General features: G+C 45.1%; 1 protein-coding gene across 1 annotated transcript in view; it reads right to left on the bottom strand.

Moving 5' to 3' along the window:
- LOC108932985 (BAI1-associated protein 3-like) overlaps positions 1-22369 on the bottom strand; it is a 131374-nt gene that overhangs the window by 49969 nt on the left and 59036 nt on the right. The window contains exons 3-4 of the mRNA XM_018749756.2: positions 3095-3182; positions 2513-2593 (exon numbers count right to left, since the gene is read on the bottom strand). Coding sequence (XP_018605272.2) covers positions 2513-2593; positions 3095-3182 — 169 coding nt within the window. The remainder of the gene's footprint in view (positions 1-2512; positions 2594-3094; positions 3183-22369) is intronic.

The following is a 22369-nucleotide window of genomic DNA, read 5'->3' on the forward strand; positions in this document are numbered from 1 at the left end:
GTGTGTGTGACATTGCTCTAGTGTATAGAACGGTGAATGACTGTAGGATTTTTTTTGCAGTGTAGTATCTTACATTGTGTTATTCCATCCACCACACCCTTAATGAGGACATGTGAAACTATTCAGGACAGGAGGACATAAGGCACCGAACAACTGCCTTCCTGTCTTTGTCACTAGAGACAACCATCCTCTCTGCGCACACCAGCATCCTGAACCCTGTCCTCGCTCCTCACTCCTTTCCTCCCTGCTCCTCTGCCCTGCTCCAAAACTCCCACAGGACTGACCCATCACTTTATCCTTCATGACCACATCCTTGAAATCACATCCCTGAACAATGTGTGCCGATTGACCTGACCCTTTGCCTGTCCCCAAACACGATATTTGCCTTGTTCCTCCAGCTCACCATAAAGATCCTGTGCTTGGGTCCACCATCCTGCATGTCGGCTCTCTGTCCGTGAGAGAATATTTTTCCATTTAACATGGATCCAGCAGAGATCGAACACCTGCGACATGCCATCTCCACCCAAGGAGCGCTTCTCAACTCACATGAGCAGATGTTACAACAGCTGTCAGATTCCATGCAGGAGGTTCTGAGTTTGCTCCATGAGGAGCAAAACCTGGGAACCAAAGGGGTGGATGCTGCTGTCCCTGCAGCAACTCCTGCATCAGCGTCAGGCACCGCCACATTCCTGGCAATGGGCATTCAGCGTGCCACACCCATGCGCTATAACAGCAATCCGGAGAAGTGCCAGGGCTTCCTGCTGCAATGTGAACAGATTTTCTCCAGCCTGCTGCATGTTTACCACACAAATTACATCCGTGTGATCTACCTTGTGGCACTGCTGACTGGCCCAGCCCTAGAATGGCCTACGGCAGTTCAGAATCATCACATGCCCACACCTTATAATAATTCAAATAGCAATTCGAAGCAGTCTTTGACCACCGGAAAGATGGCCACAGTCGTCTGCTGACTCTGCAACAGGGCAGCTTGTCCGTTGCTGATAATGCTCTTCAGTTCTGGACCCTTGACACCGAGACCCAGTAGAATGGGGCGTGCTTTCAGTAAGGCCTGAACCCGTTAATCCAAGCCGAGCTAGCCTACTGAGCTGATGATGAGATCTTGGACCAGTTTATAGAGAATACCATTACCCTGCACAACATGACTCGATGCCCCTGGCAGGTCCCAGTGGACTCTGGACCTATTTTAGACACCCCAAAACCAATGCAGATTGGCCCAGGACACCTGACTCCAGCTGAGAGACAACAGCAGCTTCAGGAGGGCCTTTGCCTCTACTGAGGTTTTCTCGGCCACTTCCGGACAGCATTCCCTGGGCGACCCTCCACAGGAATCCCCAAGCACAGTAACAGGTCAGTGACCCCTCTTATCTGGCCTCACAGATCACAGTTCCGATTGTCCTGTGAGAGGGGTCAACTGGGAAACTGCACAAATGTTGTGGCTAGTTGTTTTTTGGACACAGCTTTTGCTAACTTGCACAGTATTCCCACCTGTGAATGTGATGTAACATTACAGCTCAGTGCACATGATGGGCAGCCACTGGGGAACGGAGCAATGGCGTTCCACACTGAGTCAGTGGGACTCCAGGTAGGGGCTTGTCACAAGGAGAACCTCTCTTTCTCCTCATTAAGTCCCCTGATGGCCCCGTTACCCTGGGGTGTACCTGGTTGGCTCAACACGACCTGGAATTATCCTGGAGCACTGGGGTGCTTGAGTCTTGGGGAGCTCAGTGTGCTGCCTCCTGTTTAGCACTGCCCTATAGAGCTATCTTTATTGAAAGCCATAAGTCTGCACAGCCTGCTGCCTCCTGTTTAGCACTGGTTTGTAGAGCCAGCTCTATTGAAAGCCTGAGTCTGCAGAGCCTCTGGTTGTGCTGGAGAATAATAAAAACCTCACGGAGGTCTTTAGTAAGACAAGAGCATCTGCCCTTCCCCCACATCGGCTGTGGGACTGTGCCATAGACTCCTCATGGGGATCTCTCCTCCAAGAGGCCTTGTTTCTCTATTGTCGCTACCCAAGCAGAGGGCCATTGAAGAATATGTAACTGAGGCACTGGCTTCAGGCATTATTGACCATCTACCTCACCGACTTCAGCTGCTGATTATTTTTATAGGGAAGCAAAATGGGGGTTTGTGCCATTGCATTGACTACCGTGATCTTAATGAAATAACAGTAAAATATCCACATCGCTTACCTTTGATCACTGTGGCATTAGAGCAAGTCCATGTAGCGTGGTTGTTCACTAAGTTGAGCCTGCGTACTGCTTATAACCTGATCCACATTAGAGAGGGTGGACGAATTGAAGACGGCTTTTAGCACCGCCCTGGGTCACTATGAATACCTGGTGATGCCATTTGGGTTAGCAAATGCCCCCTTTGTTCTCCAGGCTTTTGTGAACAATGTGTTGGGGGATTTAGTGAACAAATGCATCCTTTTAAAATTTAAAATAATATTAAAAAATGGTTACGGTGTGACTGCTGTAGGAGGTACTCTTACCTCACTCCTGCTCATTCTCTCTGGAACACAAACTTGCTCTAGACTCTCAGGTGGAGGGGCTACAGTACAGACATCCCCGGCCTGCAAGAAGAGAAATTTTTTTCTCATGCTGCATATCTGATGGTATTATACATGTCCACCAGATCACAACACAACAGAGAAAATCAACACAAGATCATGAGAGAGTACATTATTGACACTTTTTGTTCATATGAGCTTCATATGAGCAATAACACAACTTCTGGGAACCAATAACAATCACAGAGAGCAGCAACAGCTACATTGCTGACCTACAAGGTCACCTAATGAAATTTCAGCTCAAATCATTGCATTTTTGTACTATGTCCTTACTAGCATGTTATTTCAGGGAGCTTAACTGAGATAATACAAAAACAAGTTACAGTTACAGTAATAAACTAATAGCAAAGAAGTGCACTAAATATTTTGAAATCCATATTTGGGCTATGCCTGAATTTCTCATCAATTTTGTGCCTCAACCTTATTTTAGTTCATCCAATCTGTGTATTTTAACCCAGGCAGGCGTGGTATACCCATACATTTCAATAGATGTGATCAATTTACCTCAGCATCAACAGCACAATGCATGTCCTCCTGTTTATGGAGAATATTCTTCATACGCTCAAAGAACTCACCATTGCCTTCAGGGGTTCTGAAAAAACAAAGTAACACTCACCATATGGAAGTTTCAGAAACAGTAATGTAGTAAACTTTCTTTCTAACCATTTTGAAATTTTGTAAACCATAAGACACAGCCTACCCAGTAAGTATGTGGGTAATTCAGGGGAAGTAGCTTGCTGGCATTCAGACTTGATGGCAGATTATGATGTGCAACTCAAAGATTAGGGAATGTGATTAATTATTCTTATTTAAATAAATTTCCAAAATCCTAGTAAAAACAAAAAGGCTACAGTTGCAGACAGATATACATTTTACTACATTAACTACTTGTTCATGAAGTATTCCAGTTCTTGATGACAACAGTAAGTGAAATACCTGGTCTGAACACACACACACACACTTTCTGAACCGCTTGTCCCATACAGGGTTGCGGGGATCCGGAGCCCAACCCAGCAACTCAGGGCGTAAGGCTGGAGGGAGAGGGGACACACCCAGGACGGGACACCAGTCCATCGCAAGGCACCCCAAGCGGGACTCGAACCCCAGACCCACCAGAGAGCAGGACCCGGTCCAACCCACTGCACCACCGCGCCCCCGGTCTCAAAACATTTATTACAAAATTCCTTTAAAGCCAGTTAAAAATGATTAATAATCATTACAGTAATATTTTACAATAGACTCAACTTAGAAACTAAAAACTGACCAAACAGTTACTGAAAACTGACCAAAATTCAAAAGAGATGAAAGACATTACTTATTTAATTATTTCTTTTGATTTTTCCAGGAAATAATTATTTAAAAATTTAATGTTAAATTGCCTTCAGGAAGATTTTCTGAACTGTACACATATCCATGAAAGTCTTTTTCTGAATTTTTCTCATGCCTGAGAAGCTTTTGAATTGAGTGTATGTCTGAGAAACTTTTAAAAATCCAATGCGTGGTTGTAGAAGCAACTATGGAGCTGTTTCTAAAGTTTATTCACCATTCTATCTATCTATGTGTATATATATAAATTTAAAAACTGGAAAAAAAAAAAACTGTTTGTGTAAGTATTCATCCACCACATGTTAATATTTAGTAGAGCCGCAATAACAGCCTTACATCCTTAGGGGTAAATCTGAACCAGTTTTGCATGCCAACCAGGAGTGATTTTATCCTGTTCTTCCTGGAAGATTTTCTGCAAACCATTCGGGTTATTTGGATGGTGCTTCTAGGCTATAACTTTCTAAAGGTGCCGCCACACATTCTCAGTTTGGTTGAAATCAGGACTTTGAGTAGACCGCTTAAGGACATTCACTTTTTGTTTTTGAACCACTCCAGTGTTGCCTTAGTCTTGTGCTTGGGATTATTTTCTTCTTGTAAGGTGAACCTTCTCCAAAGCCTCAGTTTCTGAGCTGATTGCAACAGCTTCTCTACCAGTATTTGCCTGTATTTATTCCTGTCCATACTTCCATCTGTCACATGGAACCAAGGATGCGGGGACAGCTGGACCCAAGTGCAGGATCGTTTGTCTGGAACCAAGGGGTCAGGCGAGTTCTCATTGCTGGGGATGGGCGAAGAGTGGGGCAATCGGTGTTCAGAGTGGGAGCGAGGATCCATGGATATAGTCAGGAGACAAGGCGATTGGTCAGAAGCTGGGGAATGAAGAATAGGAGCTAGGAACGAAGAAGAATGGGACATAGGCGCAAAAGCAGACCTGGGTATTTTACGGCCCCCAGGCCACATCCGCCCCTTTGGCTGTCCCTGTCCGTCCCGCGGGAGATAAATCGGAAATTAGAACTCAAATGTAAATAAGTGTACGCCATGCACAGAATACAACTGCATTGCTTTTATTTTGAAAGCAACGGCAATTTTTTTTCAGTTTATGTATGTGTGTGTGTGCCGTAATAAAAAGGATTGAGGACTTCGGTCGCGGGAAATCTGAAGCTTCAGCTGCAAAACAAAGCGGACAATTTTGACTATTTCTCCTTGGCTTTGATGAGAGCTGCGATGTCCGCAACACAGCCCAGTTACTCGTCTTTGTATGTGGGATAACGAAGGAGAGTTTAAGATTACGGAGGAGCTTGCAGCAATGCAGTCAATGAAAGGGACGACGACAGGCAGGGAGTGATTTGTTCATGGAGGTAAAATGCATACTTGGACAAGCTGGGACTGAAATTGGACAAACTGGCAGGTGTTACAACGGATGGTTGTCCAAATCTGATGGGGAAAATGTTGGACATTTGAAGCAGATGCAGGATAAAGTGACTGAAATGAACCCAGAAATTGGTATTTTTACATTGTATTATATCAGGAGGTATTGTGTAAGTCAGTGCTAAAAATTACCAATGTTACCGATGTTGTAACTAAAATAGTTAAATTCATCAGGCATGAGCACTGAATCGGAGATAATTTGTTGCACTTTTCTTTATCCCGCTGCAGTGTGGATAATACACCCAGTGATGTTCAGCTCAAATTTATTGACCTGCAATCTGATACACTACTGGCAGAGCACTTTTAGTCAGTATCACTGCTGGATTTTTACTCTTTTCTCAAAGAGGAGAACTTTCCACACATGAGGAGGCATGCTCAGAAGATGTTTGTTCTCTTTGGATCTACCTACATATGTGAACAAACATTCTCAGTGATGAAGTTAAACAAATCCAGATACAGATCCTCTCTAACTCATGATCACCTGTCAGCTGTCCTTCACATATCCACCTCAGACATTCAACCAGACTTCAGTGCACTTCTTCATACCCAAGACAGACTGGAATTTTCTCACTGAACATGAAAAAAGAACCAAAAAACATCAAAAGCACTTATTGCTTTTTGTATAAAGTCAATTAATTGCTGGTCTTTAACATACAGCAAAGCATACACATTTTCAGTATTGTTTTTGTGAAGGTTAAAAGTATGTAAAAAATAAAATGAAATAGTGGTATAATGCTTTGCTTTTCTATTATTTTTTACTGCTACATTTAACCTACTCAACATTTTTGTACCCTTATCGTAACATGTATTCTTACGCATAGCAGCTAATCAAAACCATACAATTCACTGCTTTTTATGAAGCAATAAAATAGTATTGATCAGAATTAAGTTCAGCCTATTGGGTCGGCCCTCCACAACAGTCCCAGTTTCTCATTTGGCCCCTTGGAAAAATTAATTGCCCACCCTTGTGCAAAAGGGATGGTTGTCTCAGTGAGATTCCATGAGAGTGAAGGGGCTGAGGAGGGTCTTTTAAAGGAAAGTGCTTTGATTATTGTCTGGTGCTTGATCTGCGTCAGGTGCTGTCGATTGTGATGCAGGCATGGACGTGACACCATCAATCTAAACAAGATTCCCTGTCCTTGCAGTTGAAAAGCACCCCCACAACATTATGCTGTAAGCACTACCGTACTTCACTGTAGAGTTGGTGTTTTTTGAGGTTTGGGTAGTGCTAGGTTTGCACCATACATAGCGCTTTTAATTTTGGTCGAAAATCTCTATCTTAATTTCATCTGACTCCACCTTTTCCCACATCCTAGGTGGGTCCCTCTCATACATTGTGGCAAACTCCAGACGTACCTTTTTGTGGATATTCTTCAGTAATGACTTCCTTCTTGCCACCCTCCCTGATCAGCCAGTGTTAGGAAGAACACCTGATATTCTGGACTCATGAACATGTACCCTAGTTTCAACAACTGACTTACTGTATGTAGTCCCTTCAAAGTGGTGGATGGCATCTTTGTTGCTGCCCTTGCCAATTGACATCTTGCTTGGCAGCTAAGATTTGATGGACTACCTTCTTTACACAGCAACTGGGCGCTGTGATATACCTTCCACTTCCTGATGATGGATCTAATAGTGTTCACTGGGAAATGCAATTACTTTGATATTTTTCTAACAAACATTTGGATGTCATTATCTCAATTCTATGGTATGCTCTTCAGTCTTCATTTCTCTTCATTCTTCATCTAAGAACATCTGCAAATGACATGACTTGGTATTGGACTTCAAGTCCAAGGTGTACTGGGTGAACAGGAATGGAGCCGAGACTATCCTTTTAGAGGTCCCTGTGCTGCACATGTCTGTCTGAACTCCAGGTATCAATTATACGTCACATTTTCTAGATGTGTCTTCTCAACTTGACTGAAGAAATAGAAGTGAGATGCTTACTCTGAGGGGAGTAATTTCTTCTCCCTGACCTCTCAAAAATTTTCACTGTTGCCATGGTGATGTATTTTGCCTGCATATAACAGACCTTTAGAGATTTTCCTGAAATTTACCAGACTCTGGTGGAAATACACATAATATTGGGGCTTCAGCAAGGGGCAAATGCCCCACTTGACTCCTCAATCACATCATAAACTTTGCTACTGTACCAGAGGATCTTACTGGAGGAGTTTTCTAATGATGATTATTTGCAAAGTTATACTTTTTGTACATTTATATTCACAGTGTTTCCTTTTGGAATAAACTAATGAAGGTGTTAAAGAAGTTAATGTAAAGCAATGAGTTAAGTTTGCTTAATATCAAATAATCTGTTCACTGAAAATTAAGATGGTGGTCATGTGGCCTTCAGAGTTCAGAAAATCAATAATGTTTTACTTATCTGCTTGAACAAAACTGTGTGTAATGTATTTGTATGTACACTGCTACTGAGATTATTCCTCTCTACGTCCATCTTCGGATGTTACAGTAAAATATGTCTCTCAACACATTCAAGCCACAACTCGGACCTGGAGATACATCTTGCATAACATCCATAGGATTCGCCTTTATCTAACAACAGACTCTGTGTGACTCTTTTTTCAGGCCATGGTGATATCCTGCCTGGACAATTGCAACTCTCTCCTGTCTGGCCTTCCAGCCTCTGCCATCAAACCTCTACAGCTGATACAGCCCACTGCTGCACAAGCGTTCTAACATGTCACCCCTCCTCACCGCTCTGCACTGACTTCCTATAGCTGCTTGGACCAAATTTCAAGACTCTGGTTACGGCCTGCAAAGTATCAATGGATCTGCTCCCCGATATGTACAAGACCTGATCATCTGCTACACCCCAACCAGACTGCTACACTCCTCCACCTCTGCCCACTTGGTGGTCCAGCGGACAGAAGGTCCAAAACCAAAAGCACTAAGGTTTTCGGTTCTGAATGCAATGTGGTGGAATGACCCTCCTCTCAGTCAGAACTTCTGAATCTCTCTACATTTAACAAGGGTCTTAAAACTCACCACATCAACCGTGATCTCTTAAGTGCATGATAAGCATGCAAATGTTTATGTTCAATAATGTTGTGACCACAGCTGTTGAATAATGCGTGCATCTTTATGCAGCTAATCATGTGCTGACAATGTTTGTTAAAATTAAGTGATTAGAAATTGTCAGTTAATGAATAAAGCTTTATGCAGCTGCTTGTGTGATGTACATTGGTTCAAATGGTGGAGTGTGATAAATTAACTATGCTTTAGAATCATGTGCATCCAAATCTCTTTCTGTTAATGTAATACACTAATTGTATTTTTCTCTGAGATGTATGCCAATTTAGAGAAAAGCATCTCTTAAACAAATATATGTAAATGTAAATGTCCATTTCATGTCCGGACATTACACAACTGATAATTTCATACCTAAACAAAGAACCTGATTTACCATATGCAACTTGTAATAGTGGGATTATAGGCCTTCAAAATGTATTATATAGTTAACTGAAGCTGGCAATTTACTAGTATAAATTAATCTACTTTGGTTGGCAATCATCTGTGCAGCTTCAAGAGCAATATAAAAATACTTTGTCAACAACTGCAAAATTGTTGTTGAATGGATTGCGGGTGCAAACTGTATACAGAAAACTTTAATAGATTACTGACTAAATTTTTTGTTTCCACCATTTCTGTCTTTAAAATATATTTTGGTCATGGGTACAGCATAGCTGCAAAACACTGCTGAATGAATCAGCTTTTTGCTTTCAAACAGGCTGATTAAATCCTATATTATTTTCATTGATTAGCCTATACTGCGGAGCCAAATGTTACACACAATGTCACTTGAAAAATCCCAAGATGTATCCATACACTTAAATGCCCCAATACCAATGTGCAACATACACATATGCGAATTTCTCTCATAGAGAAATCACAGATATGCTGGACAAAATTCCCTCTTTCTAGAGAACTGTTGCCCAACTTGCTACCTTTTATTATTTTCAACTTATTTACTTGACAGACACTTTTTCTCCAAAGCAACTTCCAAAGAACTGTATGTAGTGTTATCAACCCACACACCTATTGACCATACATTTATTCCTTAGCTGACACTTTTCTCCAGAGTAACTTACAATGTTAAGGTTACAATTACTTACCCCTTTATACAGCTAGGTAATTTTACTGGAGCAATTCAGGTTAAGTACCTTCTCAAGAGTACTACAGCCAGAGGTAAAGCTTGAAGCTGCAACCTTTGGGTCCAAAGGACAGTTGCCCTAACCACTACACTACCAGCTGTCCCTACACTACTTTAAAAAGCGTCCATCATCCATATATCAGTGAAACATACACATGCCTCTCTGTCACTCACATACTATGGGTGAACATGAACAGGGTGTCTTTGACTGTGGGAGTAAACTCATGCAAACATGGTGAGAAACACAAGCTCCACACAGGACCGAGTGGTGATCAAACCCACCTCCTCTCGCACCACCCAGGCGCTGTGAGACACAGCAGCGCTACTTGCTGTGTTACTGTGCCACCCCATATTTCAGGAAAGCACTTCATATAGTCAAAGTCACACACACTTAAGGTGTTCCCAGCTTGAATGTTTAGATGTAAAATCAATGCAAAGTATGACAAACCATGTTTTTAAATATTATACAACAGAAACAGAAAACAAATGTGATTACGGACTTACCCAAATAGGCTATGTTATGCTCTGGTAAAGTTGATTGATTCTTGTTTCTTTTTCTGCACCCATTGCTGTTCATTCTGTTTCATTCTCTAATTTGTTTCTTAACTTTAACGTGACTGATTTGGTCAGGAATATCGTTTAGAAGTATGGTGGCTCTGCATTGTCAATTCTGTCTAGTACCACCAGAGAGCTCACGCAGTGTAAACAGGTAAAACACTAACAAACCAGGGTATTTTCTTATCATCACCAGTCCCATCAATGGCCCAAACACACAGCTAACTTCGCAAGACCAATATTTTAGGTCACCAGGTGCATACACACACACACACACACATTTTCTGAACTGCTTGTCCCATACGGGGTCGGGGGAACCGGAGCCTATCCGGCAACACAGGGCGTAAGGCCGGAGGGGGAGGGGACACACCCAAGACGGGACACCAGTCCGTCGCAAGGCACCCCAAGTGGGACTCAAACCCCAGACCCACTGGAGAGCAGGACGTGGTCCAACCCACTGCGCCACCGCACCCTTCACCATGTGCATTTAATGTAAATTATATTTTGTTCATTAGCCTTCTGCTTGTATGTCAGTATCTGCCAAGGCTACATTTGTAATTTCTTTGCTCTCTGGCATGACTCATTCAACTTCTTCTTTTCAGCCATATTGTGCACAGCAGCACCATTCCAATTTGTTCATTGCAACAACCTGAGTTTCTAACTCAATCCAAGTTAGTGTTTTTGTGGATTCAGGGTGGGCTGATAATTTTATGGATTAACTAAACATAAAATCATGGGGTTTTCATGTGGGTACAGAAAAAGGTTCAGACAGTGACTCTATTAAAGGCTTTGCAGTGGTTTAGGGTCTTTGCTAACGTTTACCAGAAATTGTAGCATCCAGATGGGAGTCTGACATGGACGTGCATTCCTGTTATGTCCGAACATGGACAAAAAGTAAAATGATCCCACATGCAGAGTGTATTTATAAGTTTACAGTGAAAACTGTAATGTACCGGGTAGAGGTGAAACAATGAAGGTGGGACAAGGAGAAACAGTGTATATGCACAAAGGTGAAAACTGAAACGTAAATCTGTGAGTAAGACTTGAACACGGAGGCATGACGAAATACCGGACTGGAACATGAGACCAGGACTGGAGAACAAGAGGCAGGATGGGCACTAGGGACTAGAACATAAACACCGATAGAACAAACTGAAGAAACAGGGAACTAATGATTGTTAAGAGAGCACAATAGAAATGCTGATTAAGAATTCACAATCTATCCTCTGCCGCTTTAACCTTTTATATCTCAGCAACTACCAGATTGTGAACAGGTGCATGGGTCTGGGCTAGCGGCACTGAGTGGCACCTCCTCTGGCCCACAGGGGTATTATCCCTGTGGGTCCTGACAGAAATGTGCTGTATATGTAGCTTTACTTCAGTACACACAGTACATTACGCTTTATCGAAAAGACAGATACAGAGCCTTTTCACAAGGATACAGATAAATAAATGGCAAACACCAACATCATTTCTTAAATGTATAACAAACAAACACACACATGCTTTCCGAACTGCTTGTCCCATGCGGGGTCGTGGGGAACCGGAGCCTACCCGGTAACACACGGAGTAAGGGACACACCCAGGATGGGACACCAGTCTGCCGCAAGGCACCCCAAGCAAGACTTGAACCCCAGACCCACCAGAGAGGAGGACCTGGTCCAATCCACTGCGCCACCGCACCCCCGCAAAACAAACAGTTAAATGAATAAAAGTATTCTGTCCTCAGTGCGTGTCTAACGCAAATCGACAGATAGCTAACAAGCTTCCAGAGAAAGTCAGAGGCTGGAGTAAGCTGAATGCCTTTACTGTTGTCTTCCTTCTCATGAAAGTACAGTCTTTTTGTAAAACTAAAACAATACAAAGCGACACTAATTACTTAAACACTATTTACATATCGTACATACAAATACCCGCAGATACACAAATAATGTCTACACTATTAACATAACGTAAATATTACATTCACGCTACTATAATTTACTAAAATGTAAATGCAACTTACAAGCGATGCTTTCCAAGGCACAAACAAGGAGGGAAGGCGCTGGAGCCGCAAGTGAACGCATGGCACACATCGACTGAAAAACACTTCCCTGATTCTTAAACCATATCTATGCCTGTGTCACATGGCGCATCCATCCAATAATGTAACAGTACGAAATAACGTAAAGAATAACGTTACTCTCCTAAATGACCGCTAGGTGGCAGAAACCCAAAACAAATCTAAAATATCTCACAGAACAGTACCACTCCCCGCCTGGTATTAAATAAATACCCACTATCTAGAACAAGCACTTCTTCAGCACTCCTGAGTAGGACTGTCTCAGAGACAGGCCTCAGAAAGGTCTTAGCTGACCCAGATCTTGCGACCTTGAGTTCCACCTTTCTGACCTTCCCATCCTGGTCGGGGAAGGTTCTTGTCACCAAGGCCATGGGCCACTCATTCTGCTTCGCCTGGCTATCCTTAAGCAGGACCAAGTCGCCGTCTTTAAGATTAGGCCGTGCATCCTGCCACTTGGCCCGGCTTCTTTGCAGAGTCGGAAGGTACTCGCGCCTCCATCTGCTCCAAAAGGTGTTAGCTAAATGTTGCACCTGCCTCCACTGTTGACGGTGGAGATCTTTGGCGTCAAAGTGCCTGGAGGTGGAGGGTACGTACACAACCTTTGTGTTAGGAGAGAAGCAGGAGTCAAAAGAAAAGGCGACTCTGATCTGAAGAGATAGGTGAGAGGGGCCTAGCATTAATGATTGCAGTGACTTCTGCCATCAAAGTAGACAATGCCTCATGCGTGAGGCGAGAAAGACTTGTCTGCTTGAGCATAGAGTCAAGTATGCGTCTGGTGATACCGATCATCCGCTCCCAGACTCCTCCCATGTGGGAGGAATGAGGGGGGTTAAAGACCCAGGAACAACCTTCTTCTCCCAAGTACCTCCTGATGTTGGGCTGATCAGGATCGGTAAGAAGTAACTGCAACTCCTTGCAGGCACCTGTAAAGTTGGTTCCACAGTCAGAACGGATTTGTTTAGCAGGTCCCCGCAAGGCAAAGAATCGTCGCAAGGCATTGATGAAACTTGAAGTATCCATCGCCTCAATGAGCTCTATGTGCACCGCACGGATGCTCATACAGGTAAAGAGTACTGCCCAGCGCTTGCTATTGGCCTGTCCTCCACGAGTTCGCTTGTGGTAACAGTCCAGGGCCAAACACGTCAATACCCACATAGGTGAATGGTGGCTCTGTGCTCAGGCGATCAGGCGGTAAGTCTGCCATCTTCTGTGCAGTCATTCTTCACAAAGCTTGTTACACATGATACATTATGTACGATATTGTTGATGCACTTCCTGGCTCCGATAATCCAAATCCTGCTGCGCGCACAGACCCTTCTGTGAAGACACGACCTTGGTGCTTAACCTTCTCATGGTAATGCCTCGCAAGCAGTCTGGCAATGTGACTGTGGCCAGGAATGATGAGAGGGAATTTCTCGCTTCTGTCAAATGCTGATTGACTGAGCCTACCCCCAAGTCTTAGAAGACCTTCTTCATCCACACAAGGGTTCAACTTCCTCAGTGGGCTGTCTTTGGGATGTTCTTTCCCTCAACCAGGCAGGTGAACTCGTTATTATACGTCTCTCTTTGCACACACCTGATGATCAGAGTTTTCTGCCTTTGCCAGCTCTTCGGCTGTGGGAGGTCTTTTACACTGATGCCAACCATTGCATGTCTCATGCTTAGCTTCTCCCGCATTTCTTTGGAATGAATGATATGTGACAAGAAAAGCTATAGCTCTCACCAGAGACTTCCAGGAAGAAAACCGCACAAAGCGATGGGATCCTAGATCAGGTGGAGAAACAGTTGTGACATGAGAACGAACCTCAATGTCAGAATCTGGGTTAACTAGTTCATATGACTCCTCCTTTAAGGTGGATACTCCTGCAGGAAGAGAAAGGAATGGGGGTCCTGTGAGCCATGTTGAGGTAGCTATCTCAGCTGTGGACAGAGATCGAGTTGCCTGGTCTGCTGGGTTCTGAGTGCTACAGACGTAGCACCACTGATCGGGCTTGGTGAACCTCAGGATGCGCTGTACTCTGTTGCAAACATACACGTAGAACCGTCTGGTCCTGTTATATATGTATCCCAAAACAACCTTGCTGTCTGTGTAGAACTGCAAGGTATCGAGGCTAATGTCCAACTCACTCTGAATCAGCTCTGCCATTTCCACTGCCAACACAGCAGCTCCGAGCTCCAGTCGTGGGATGGTGTGCACGGACAGAGGTGCAAGTTTCGTTTTCCCCAAAACGAATCCCACGTGGCACTTTCCGTCACCGCCAATCACCTTGAGGTAAGCCACAGCGGCAATGGCCTTCACAGAGGCATCTGAGAAAACTGCAGCTTTTCTTTGAGCAGTGGCAAACGTTGCATTGGTGTAGCGTCTTGGTATCTTGAACTTACTCAGATCTTGCAAGGAGTCTGTCCATATTCTCCATTCTGCTTCCTTGTCCTCTGGCAGAGGGCTATCCCAGTCAAGAGCTTCGCTGTTGGTGAGCTCTCGCAGCAGGAACTTCCCTCAGATGACGACTGGTGCGACAAATCCGAGAGGGTCAAACAGGCTGTGGCTAAGACACCCCTACGGGTGAAAGGTTTCTCTGCTGGCACCACTCTAAAGGTGAAAACATCCTGTTTGAGATCCCAGCTTAACCCTAAGCTGCGTTGGATGAGAGATGAGTTGTCATCAAAGTCTACGTTCTGCAGGTCCCTTGCATGGTCGTCTGGATGGAAGGCCTTCAGGACATCAGGGTGGTTTGATGCTATCTTATGAAGCCGCAAATTGGAGATAGCAAGCATGTCCTGTGCTCTTCTCAGGAGGTCAATAGCATCGGCCGCTGTTGGGAGTGACTTGAGACCATCGTTGACGTAGAAGTTATGTTCCACAAAATCTTTGACATCCATACCGTACTCATTTGCTCCGTGCTGAGCTGCTCGACGAAGACCATAGATGGCTACGGCTGGAGATGGGCTGTTGCCGAATACGTGAACTTTCATTCGGTACTCGACAATCTCTTTGTTGAGGTCGTTGTCCTTGAACCACAAAAACCGAAGAAAGTCTCTGTGATCTTCCCTGACGATAAAACTGTGAAACATCTGCTCGATGTCCCTTATCACAGCCACTGCCTCTTTTCGGAAGTGCAGCAAGACTCCCAGTAGGCTGTTGTTGAGATCTGGCCCAGTAAGTAGCATGTCATTCAGACAGACGCCACAATGCTGTGCACTGGAGTCGAAGACAACTCTGATCTGACTTGGCTTGCGAGGATGGTACACGCCGAAGATGGGTAAGTACCATCGTTCCTCTCCCTCAAGCAGTGATGGAGCTAGCTCGGCTTGATCGTGATCGAAGATCTTGTGCATGAAGTTCACAAAGTGAGCTTTCATCTCAGGTTTTTTCTCTAAGATACGACAAAGAGATTTGAGGCGAGTAAGAGCTTGGTCCCGATTGTTTGGGAGCCGCTGCCGAGGGGATCGAAAAGGAAGTGGTGCCACCCAGCTATTGGTATCGTCCATAAACATCTCTTTGGCCATGACCTGTAGAAAGAGTCTATCTTCAATGGAGAGACCAATTTTGTTATCGTCCTTGGTTCTCCGAAAGATCATACTGCCAAGGTTGCAGTCCTCAAGCATTGCAGTGTCGTGTGCGAGTCCATGCAAAGGGTTGCAATGCTGGGTCTCGACGTCAAACCTCTCCTTGACCTGGAGGTGATTAGGACATGGAGTAAAAAAAGATGGACGTCCGTTTTCCAGAATGTTGGTCCGGAAAGAAGTTACAGGACCTGGCTTGTGTGCTGAGCCCAGGCAAACATTGCCTATAACTACCCAACCAAAGTCTAATCTCTGAGCATAGGGCGCATTGTTTGGACCATTGCGTTGCTCTCTGACTTTGTGAACCTGCAGGATGTCACGCCCTAGAAGCAACAGTATCTGGGCTTCTGGATCTAGCTGTGGTATTCTGTGAGCAATGGGCTTAAGATGACTGTGGTGCTGTGCGACTTCTGGAGTCGGAATCTCTGACCGATCATCTGGCATGTGATTGCACTCAATGAGTGTGGGGAGCACGACACTTGTCTTACCATCCAATGATTCCGCCATGAATCCTGTGGCTCTCCTGCCAAATGTCTCGGTGATTCCTGAGCATGTGCGGAGAGTATATGGCGAGTGTGACCCACCGATGTGGAAGAGGTTAAAGAATTCAGATTTTGCCAATGATCTATTACTCTGGTCGTCCAGAATAACATAGACTTTAATGGCCTTTCCTTGGTGTCCAATGGGATAGATCTTCACCAAACAGATTTTAGAGCAAGATCTAGATCCTTTAGCTTCATCACAGACCTCTGTGCACGTCGAGGTGACCACGGACTGAGAAGGCTCTTGTTCACCCTCCCCGCCATGCTCTGAGGAGGGGTCTGCTACATTCCACGGAGGCGGTCCAGGGTGAAGCGCAGAAATGTGAGCATCACTATCACATTCTTTACACTTTAAAGCTGCCTTACAGTTTTTAGCCAGGTGAGTAGTAGAAGAACAGCATCTGAAACAGATATTGTGTTCCTTAAGAAAGGTCTTGCGCTCTTCAAGTAGTTTGCTCCGAAAACCTCTGCACTTTTTTAGAGGATGAGGTTTCTTGTGAATAGGACATTGTCTGTCGACGTCACTCAGCTTCCCACTTGAGCCATCTTGCTGAGAAGCCTGTTGATGTGATGCGACTTCAGTCTTGTGAGCAGAAACCTGAGTCTTGAAATATCCCGATCTCCTCTCTCCTCGTTCGTGTTTTGGTGATCCTGATGAAAACCTGTAGGAACTGTCTGGCGGAGTGGTAGAGACTGTTGAAGAGTAAAGCTAGGGTCATTCCTTCTGCGTGCTTCACTACATACAAAGTTCGTGAAGAATGAAAATGGAGGAAATGAAACACTGTACTCTTCTTTGTATAATGAGCCTTGAACTAACCACCTCTCTGAAGACCAGGTGGCAACTTTTCCACTATGGGGTTGACGCCCTTGCGTGTCGAGGTAGAGGAGAGCCCAGGCAAATAGCCTTCAGACTTAGCAGACTCTAGCTCCCTAAGCATCTCCTAATTCCCTGAGCTTTAAGGGATCCTTGTGACTGACTTTAGGAAAACTCTCTATCCTGTCAAAAAGAGCTCTTTCAATTACTTCGGGGGACCATAGCACTCCTCTAGGCGTTCCCAGGCCATCTTCAATCCTGTAGAAGGGCTGGCAACATGCACGGAATGGACTCGCATTACATGCTGAGACTGTGGGCCTAACCATTTTGTTAAGAGGTTGAGCTCCTCGCTAGCAGTTAAGTTTAGCCCTCCAATGGCGTTGCAGAATGAAGACCTCCATGCCCAATGATTTTCTGGTCGATCGTTGAACTTGATGAGACCAGAATTCACAAGCTCTCGGCGTACCAGGTAAGTTGCGATGTCACTCATACCAGTCCTGTCGTCCTGCAGCTGGAATGAGGTTCTGTTGAAAGAGGGAGGCTGCAAATGAGCAGAAGGTACTGACGCTTGGGATGGTGATGAACGCAGGCGTTGGTCCTTCAGGTAGCTGTACCCTGTGGTTGTAGTTGTCCCTCGTGATGTGTTGACAAGCCACTGGTGTTGACCTCTCAGGCTGCCTTGCTGCATGTTTAGGTAATGTGTGAGGAGCTCCGCTGTGATCGGGAGTCTGCTTCTGCGCACCTAATGTAGCTTCGGGTTTGGTGTTGGGCAAAGGAGATGGTGAAAATGGCTGAAGCATTGGGGGTTCTGTATCACTATCAGATAGCTGGGAATGTTGTTTGACATAGTCGCGGGTACGCTGCATGGCAACATGAGCTGTTGCATGGTAACTCCTGCCGTCCTCTCGACCCTCCATCTCTGCTGCTGCCTCAAAGACTTCAGCTTCTGCTACAGCTACTGCAACTTCTTTCTCCTGCGCCAGTGCTGACAGCTCGGCAGCTATGCGTGCTTCATGGACTTTCAACTCCGCCTCGCGCTGAATGAAGGCTGCATGAGCGCGTGCAGCTTCAACTTTGGCGCGAGCTCTGACTGCAGCTAAGCTGGCTGAGGAAGATTCAGATGAGGTAGAACGTTGTGATTTTGTTTCATACACATTGTCCCATCGTGAAATGCCCTCATCGGCAATGGACAACCGTTCCAGTTCGGTTACTGGGGTGTGCGACATCATGAGCTGCGTCTCCCTTGCTTTCCCGTTACTGTAGTGCCCGCTGTGAAGTCGCTTTTTTACTATTCTGTCCTCAGTGCGTGTCTAACGCAAATCGACAGATAGCTAACAAGCTTCCAGAGAAAGTCAGAGGCTGGAGTAAAGCTGAATGCCTTTACTGTTGTCTTCCTTCTCATGAAAGTACAGTCTTTTTTGTAAAACTAAAACAATACAAAGCGACACTAATTACTAAACACTATTTACATATCGTTACATACAAATACCCGCAGATACACAAATAATGTCTACACTATTAACATAACGTAAATATTACATTCACGCTACTATAATTTACTAAAAATGTAAATGCAACTTACAAGCGATGCTTTCCAAGGCACAAACAAGGAGGGAAGGCGCTGGAGCCGCAAGTGACCGCATGGCACACATCGACTGAAAACACTTCCCGATTCTTAAACCATATCTATGCCTGTGTCACATGGCGCATCCATCCAATAATGTAACAGTACGAAATAACGTTACTCTCCTAAATGACCGCTAGGTGGCAGAAACCCAAAACAAATCTAAAAATATCTCACAGAACAGTACAAAAAGCTTAAATAAAATTAAGAATTAAAGTCATAAATGACTTCATATTGACAAAGTTATTATGTAGTAACAATGTAAAAGAAGAGAAAAAAGAATGAAGATTGATTCCAAAAAAGAGAACATAACTATGGACAACTGACACATAAATGGGATTGACTTAGGCCAGCTAACCATCCACCCCAACTGTCCAAAAGTCTACTAACAGCATTAAAGTAACTGACAGGTGTAAGCTGCATAGCTGCAGTGCCCCCGATAGCTTTGTGTGTGTGTGTGATGTGTGATCCTTCAAAAAGACTCATATGGACTTCCAAGATGCTCAGAGGTAGAGCTCAAAGGACCGTTCACCTCAATTTCAATTCTGGAACACCCTGACCCTTCTTTACTATTTCAGGTGAAAGTCAATGCCTCAGAAGTAGAAATCAGGCAGCTCAGGTGAATAGCATAACGGAAATCACTGAATCGAAAGGTTCTGGGCATCATTTTTGCCCCAAAAGAATAAAATGACTGACTGGAGAGGGCAGCATGATTTGAGACCCTGTAGCAATGAATTAACTAAGCTCTAGGCATCTTGACATTACCTGCTCAACGCAGTTGATTGTTGGGAGATTTTGATAGCCAACTCTTGCACATGATTGCATGGAGTGCAGAAAGTCCTGTAAAGTTCATGTCCAAGCAAAATCTTCTCAGCAATTGCCTGCAGGACTGCTAGGGAACTGTCTTGTGGCTAAACTACCATTCTCGTTATGATAGCCAAGTTTTCTGAATCCTACAGGCTGATATCCTTCACAGTACAGGAGACAACAGAAGCTCTGTTCCAACATTTGTTTCCCCTTTCCCTGAGAAGAGTACACACAGATGTACACGTAAACTCCTGAAGCATACAACACATTTCTTGTCCCATACAGCAGTATGAACTGTAAAAACTATTTTTTCCACAGTGAGGAGATTCCTCTCTAGAGTGAGCGATAAAGAGCGACCAGCAACTGTTTGAAAGTTGTTTGCACATTGTTCTGATTCCCCTCTGCCAATAGCACACCCAGGTTAAAAACATTAACAAGAATAAATCCTGATTTTACTCAAAAACAATAAATTGGTGCCCTCGTTTAGGCACAATTAGGAAGGTGCCATAATTGTGCCAAAAGTAGGGAAAAAAGCAAATAGACATCTATGCACAACATGCCTCTACAACATCTTCTTGAATAATTTCCCACCATGTAAGAAGCACGCACGCACACTTTCAGAACCGCCTGTCCTATACGGGGTCGCGGGGGAACCGGAGCCTACCCGGCAACACAGGGCATAAGGCCGGAGGGGACACACCCAGGATGGGACGCCAGTCCGTCGCAAGGCACCCCAAGCGGGACTCGAACCCCAGACCCACCGGAGAGCAGGACTGCGGTCCAACCCACTTCGTCACCACACCCCCATGTAAGAAGCACTGCATGGACAAACTATGAAGGACATGCTGGCCTTGCTCACCAAATGCCATACCAGTGCAGCAGGAACTTCCCTGATGCAATTATCCAAGTTCAATCCAAAACATGTAGACTGGATTAGCAAACTTCCATACCCCCTCAATTATTTGTGAGAGGATAAAGAGCTGGTCCACTGTTCCATGGCCAGGATGGTAACCGCATTGTTCCTCTTCAGTCTGAGGTCCCACTATCGGCCTGAGCCTCCTTTCCACCACCCTGACATAGACTTTACCAGGGAGGCTAAGAAGTGCGATACTCCGAGAGTTGGCACACACTGGCTTGTCTCCTTTCTTAAAACTAAGAACCACCACCCCAGTTTGCCAATTCAAAGGCACTGTCCCTGAGGTCCATGCAACATTGCAGAGGTGTGTCAGCCATGACAGCCCCACAACATCTAGGGCCTTAAGCAGTTCTGGGAGAATCTCTTCCGCCCCCGGTGCATTTTCACTGCGGAGCTTTCCAACTACCTCAGTGAATTCCACCACGGAAATGGACTCTGATACCCAGACGCCTCTGGCCCTGAATCCTGTAAGGGAGGCATATTTCTTGGGTTTAGGAGTTCCTCACAGTGCTCCTTCCACCTCCCGACAATGTCCTCATTTGAGGTCAGAGTTTCTCCCCCTTTGCTGAGCGCAGCTTGAGAGAAGCTCTTCCAATCCCTCCTGAGCCACCGGATGATTCTCCTTAACTTCTTTGAGGCTGACCAAAAGTCATTTTCCATGGCTTCTCCAAACTCCTCCCAAGCTCTGGATTTTGTTTCTGCAACTGCAGCTGCTGCCGCTTTTCTGCCTGCTGCTACCTATCTGCTGAGTCAGGGCTAACCAGGCCTTAAAGGCATCCTTCTTCAGCTTGACAGCTTCCCTTACCACCAGTGTCCACCAGCAGGTTCTTGGGTTGCTGCTGCGACTGGCACCAACAAGCTTCTGGCCACAGCTGTGCCTGGCTGCTTCCATAATGGAAGTTTTGAACAGGGTCCATTCAGACTCCATGTCCCCTACCTCCACCGGGACATGGGAGAAGTTCTCGTGGGGGTGCGAGTTCAAATCATTCCAGACAGGGTCCTCTGAAAGTTATTCCCAGCACAGCCTCTGTAGCGTCCAAACGGGAGTCCGACACAGATGCGCGTTGCTATTACGTCCGAACACGGACGAAACGTAAAATGACCTCACATGCAGGGTGATGTTAAAAGTGCACTGTGCGTACTGTAAGACACTCAGTGGAAATGAAACAGGAAACACGAGACCAGGAAACACACACGGTGTTTGAACTACGGTGAACAGTGAAATGCTACTCTGTGAGTACGACTGCAACCCAGAGACGTGACGAAATACTGGACTGGAACACTGGACCAGGACTGGAGAACAAAAGGCATGAACTGACAGGACGGGCACTCGGGACTGGAACATGAACACCTAGGAAACAGACTGAAGGAACAAAAGACTACTAATCGCCAAGAGAGCACAATTGAACCTCTGACTAAGAATCTGCAATCGGTTCTGCTCCGCTGGCTCCTTTTATACCGCCGTGTCCTATGAGACTGTGAGCTGATACGTGGCTGTTCCCTAGCGGCACTGAGTGGCGCCGCCTCTGACCAGGAGAGGCAGTGACCCCGTGGGACGTGACACCATCACTATGCGCTTAGGTCTACCGGGTCTATCTGTCAGTTTTCCCCGCCATCTGATCCAGCTCACGGCCAGATGGTGAACGGTTGACAGCTTAGCACCTCTCTTCACCCGAGTGTCCAGAACACATTGCCTCAAGTCAGATGAAACAACTACAAAGTCAATTACTGACCTTTGGCCCATGAAGCTCTGCTACCAAGTTGTGAGAAATAAATGGCTCTCGTGTCTCTTCTCTACCTCGATCACCCTGTCCTCCCTGTCCTTTGGTGTGTGTTGGACCTGTTAAGAATGTGCGTGTAAGTTGAAGTTCCTGTTTAACTTTGCTCTCTTTGTTTATGTTCAAGGGTAAACGGACGCGACTGAAATATCCCATATCCCCCCTGTATCCTCTCTATATGTATAACCAATC

The sequence above is a fragment of the Scleropages formosus genome, chromosome 5, assembly GCF_900964775.1.
Source record: "Scleropages formosus chromosome 5, fSclFor1.1, whole genome shotgun sequence".
NCBI classification, from domain to species: Eukaryota; Metazoa; Chordata; class Actinopteri; order Osteoglossiformes; family Osteoglossidae; genus Scleropages; species Scleropages formosus.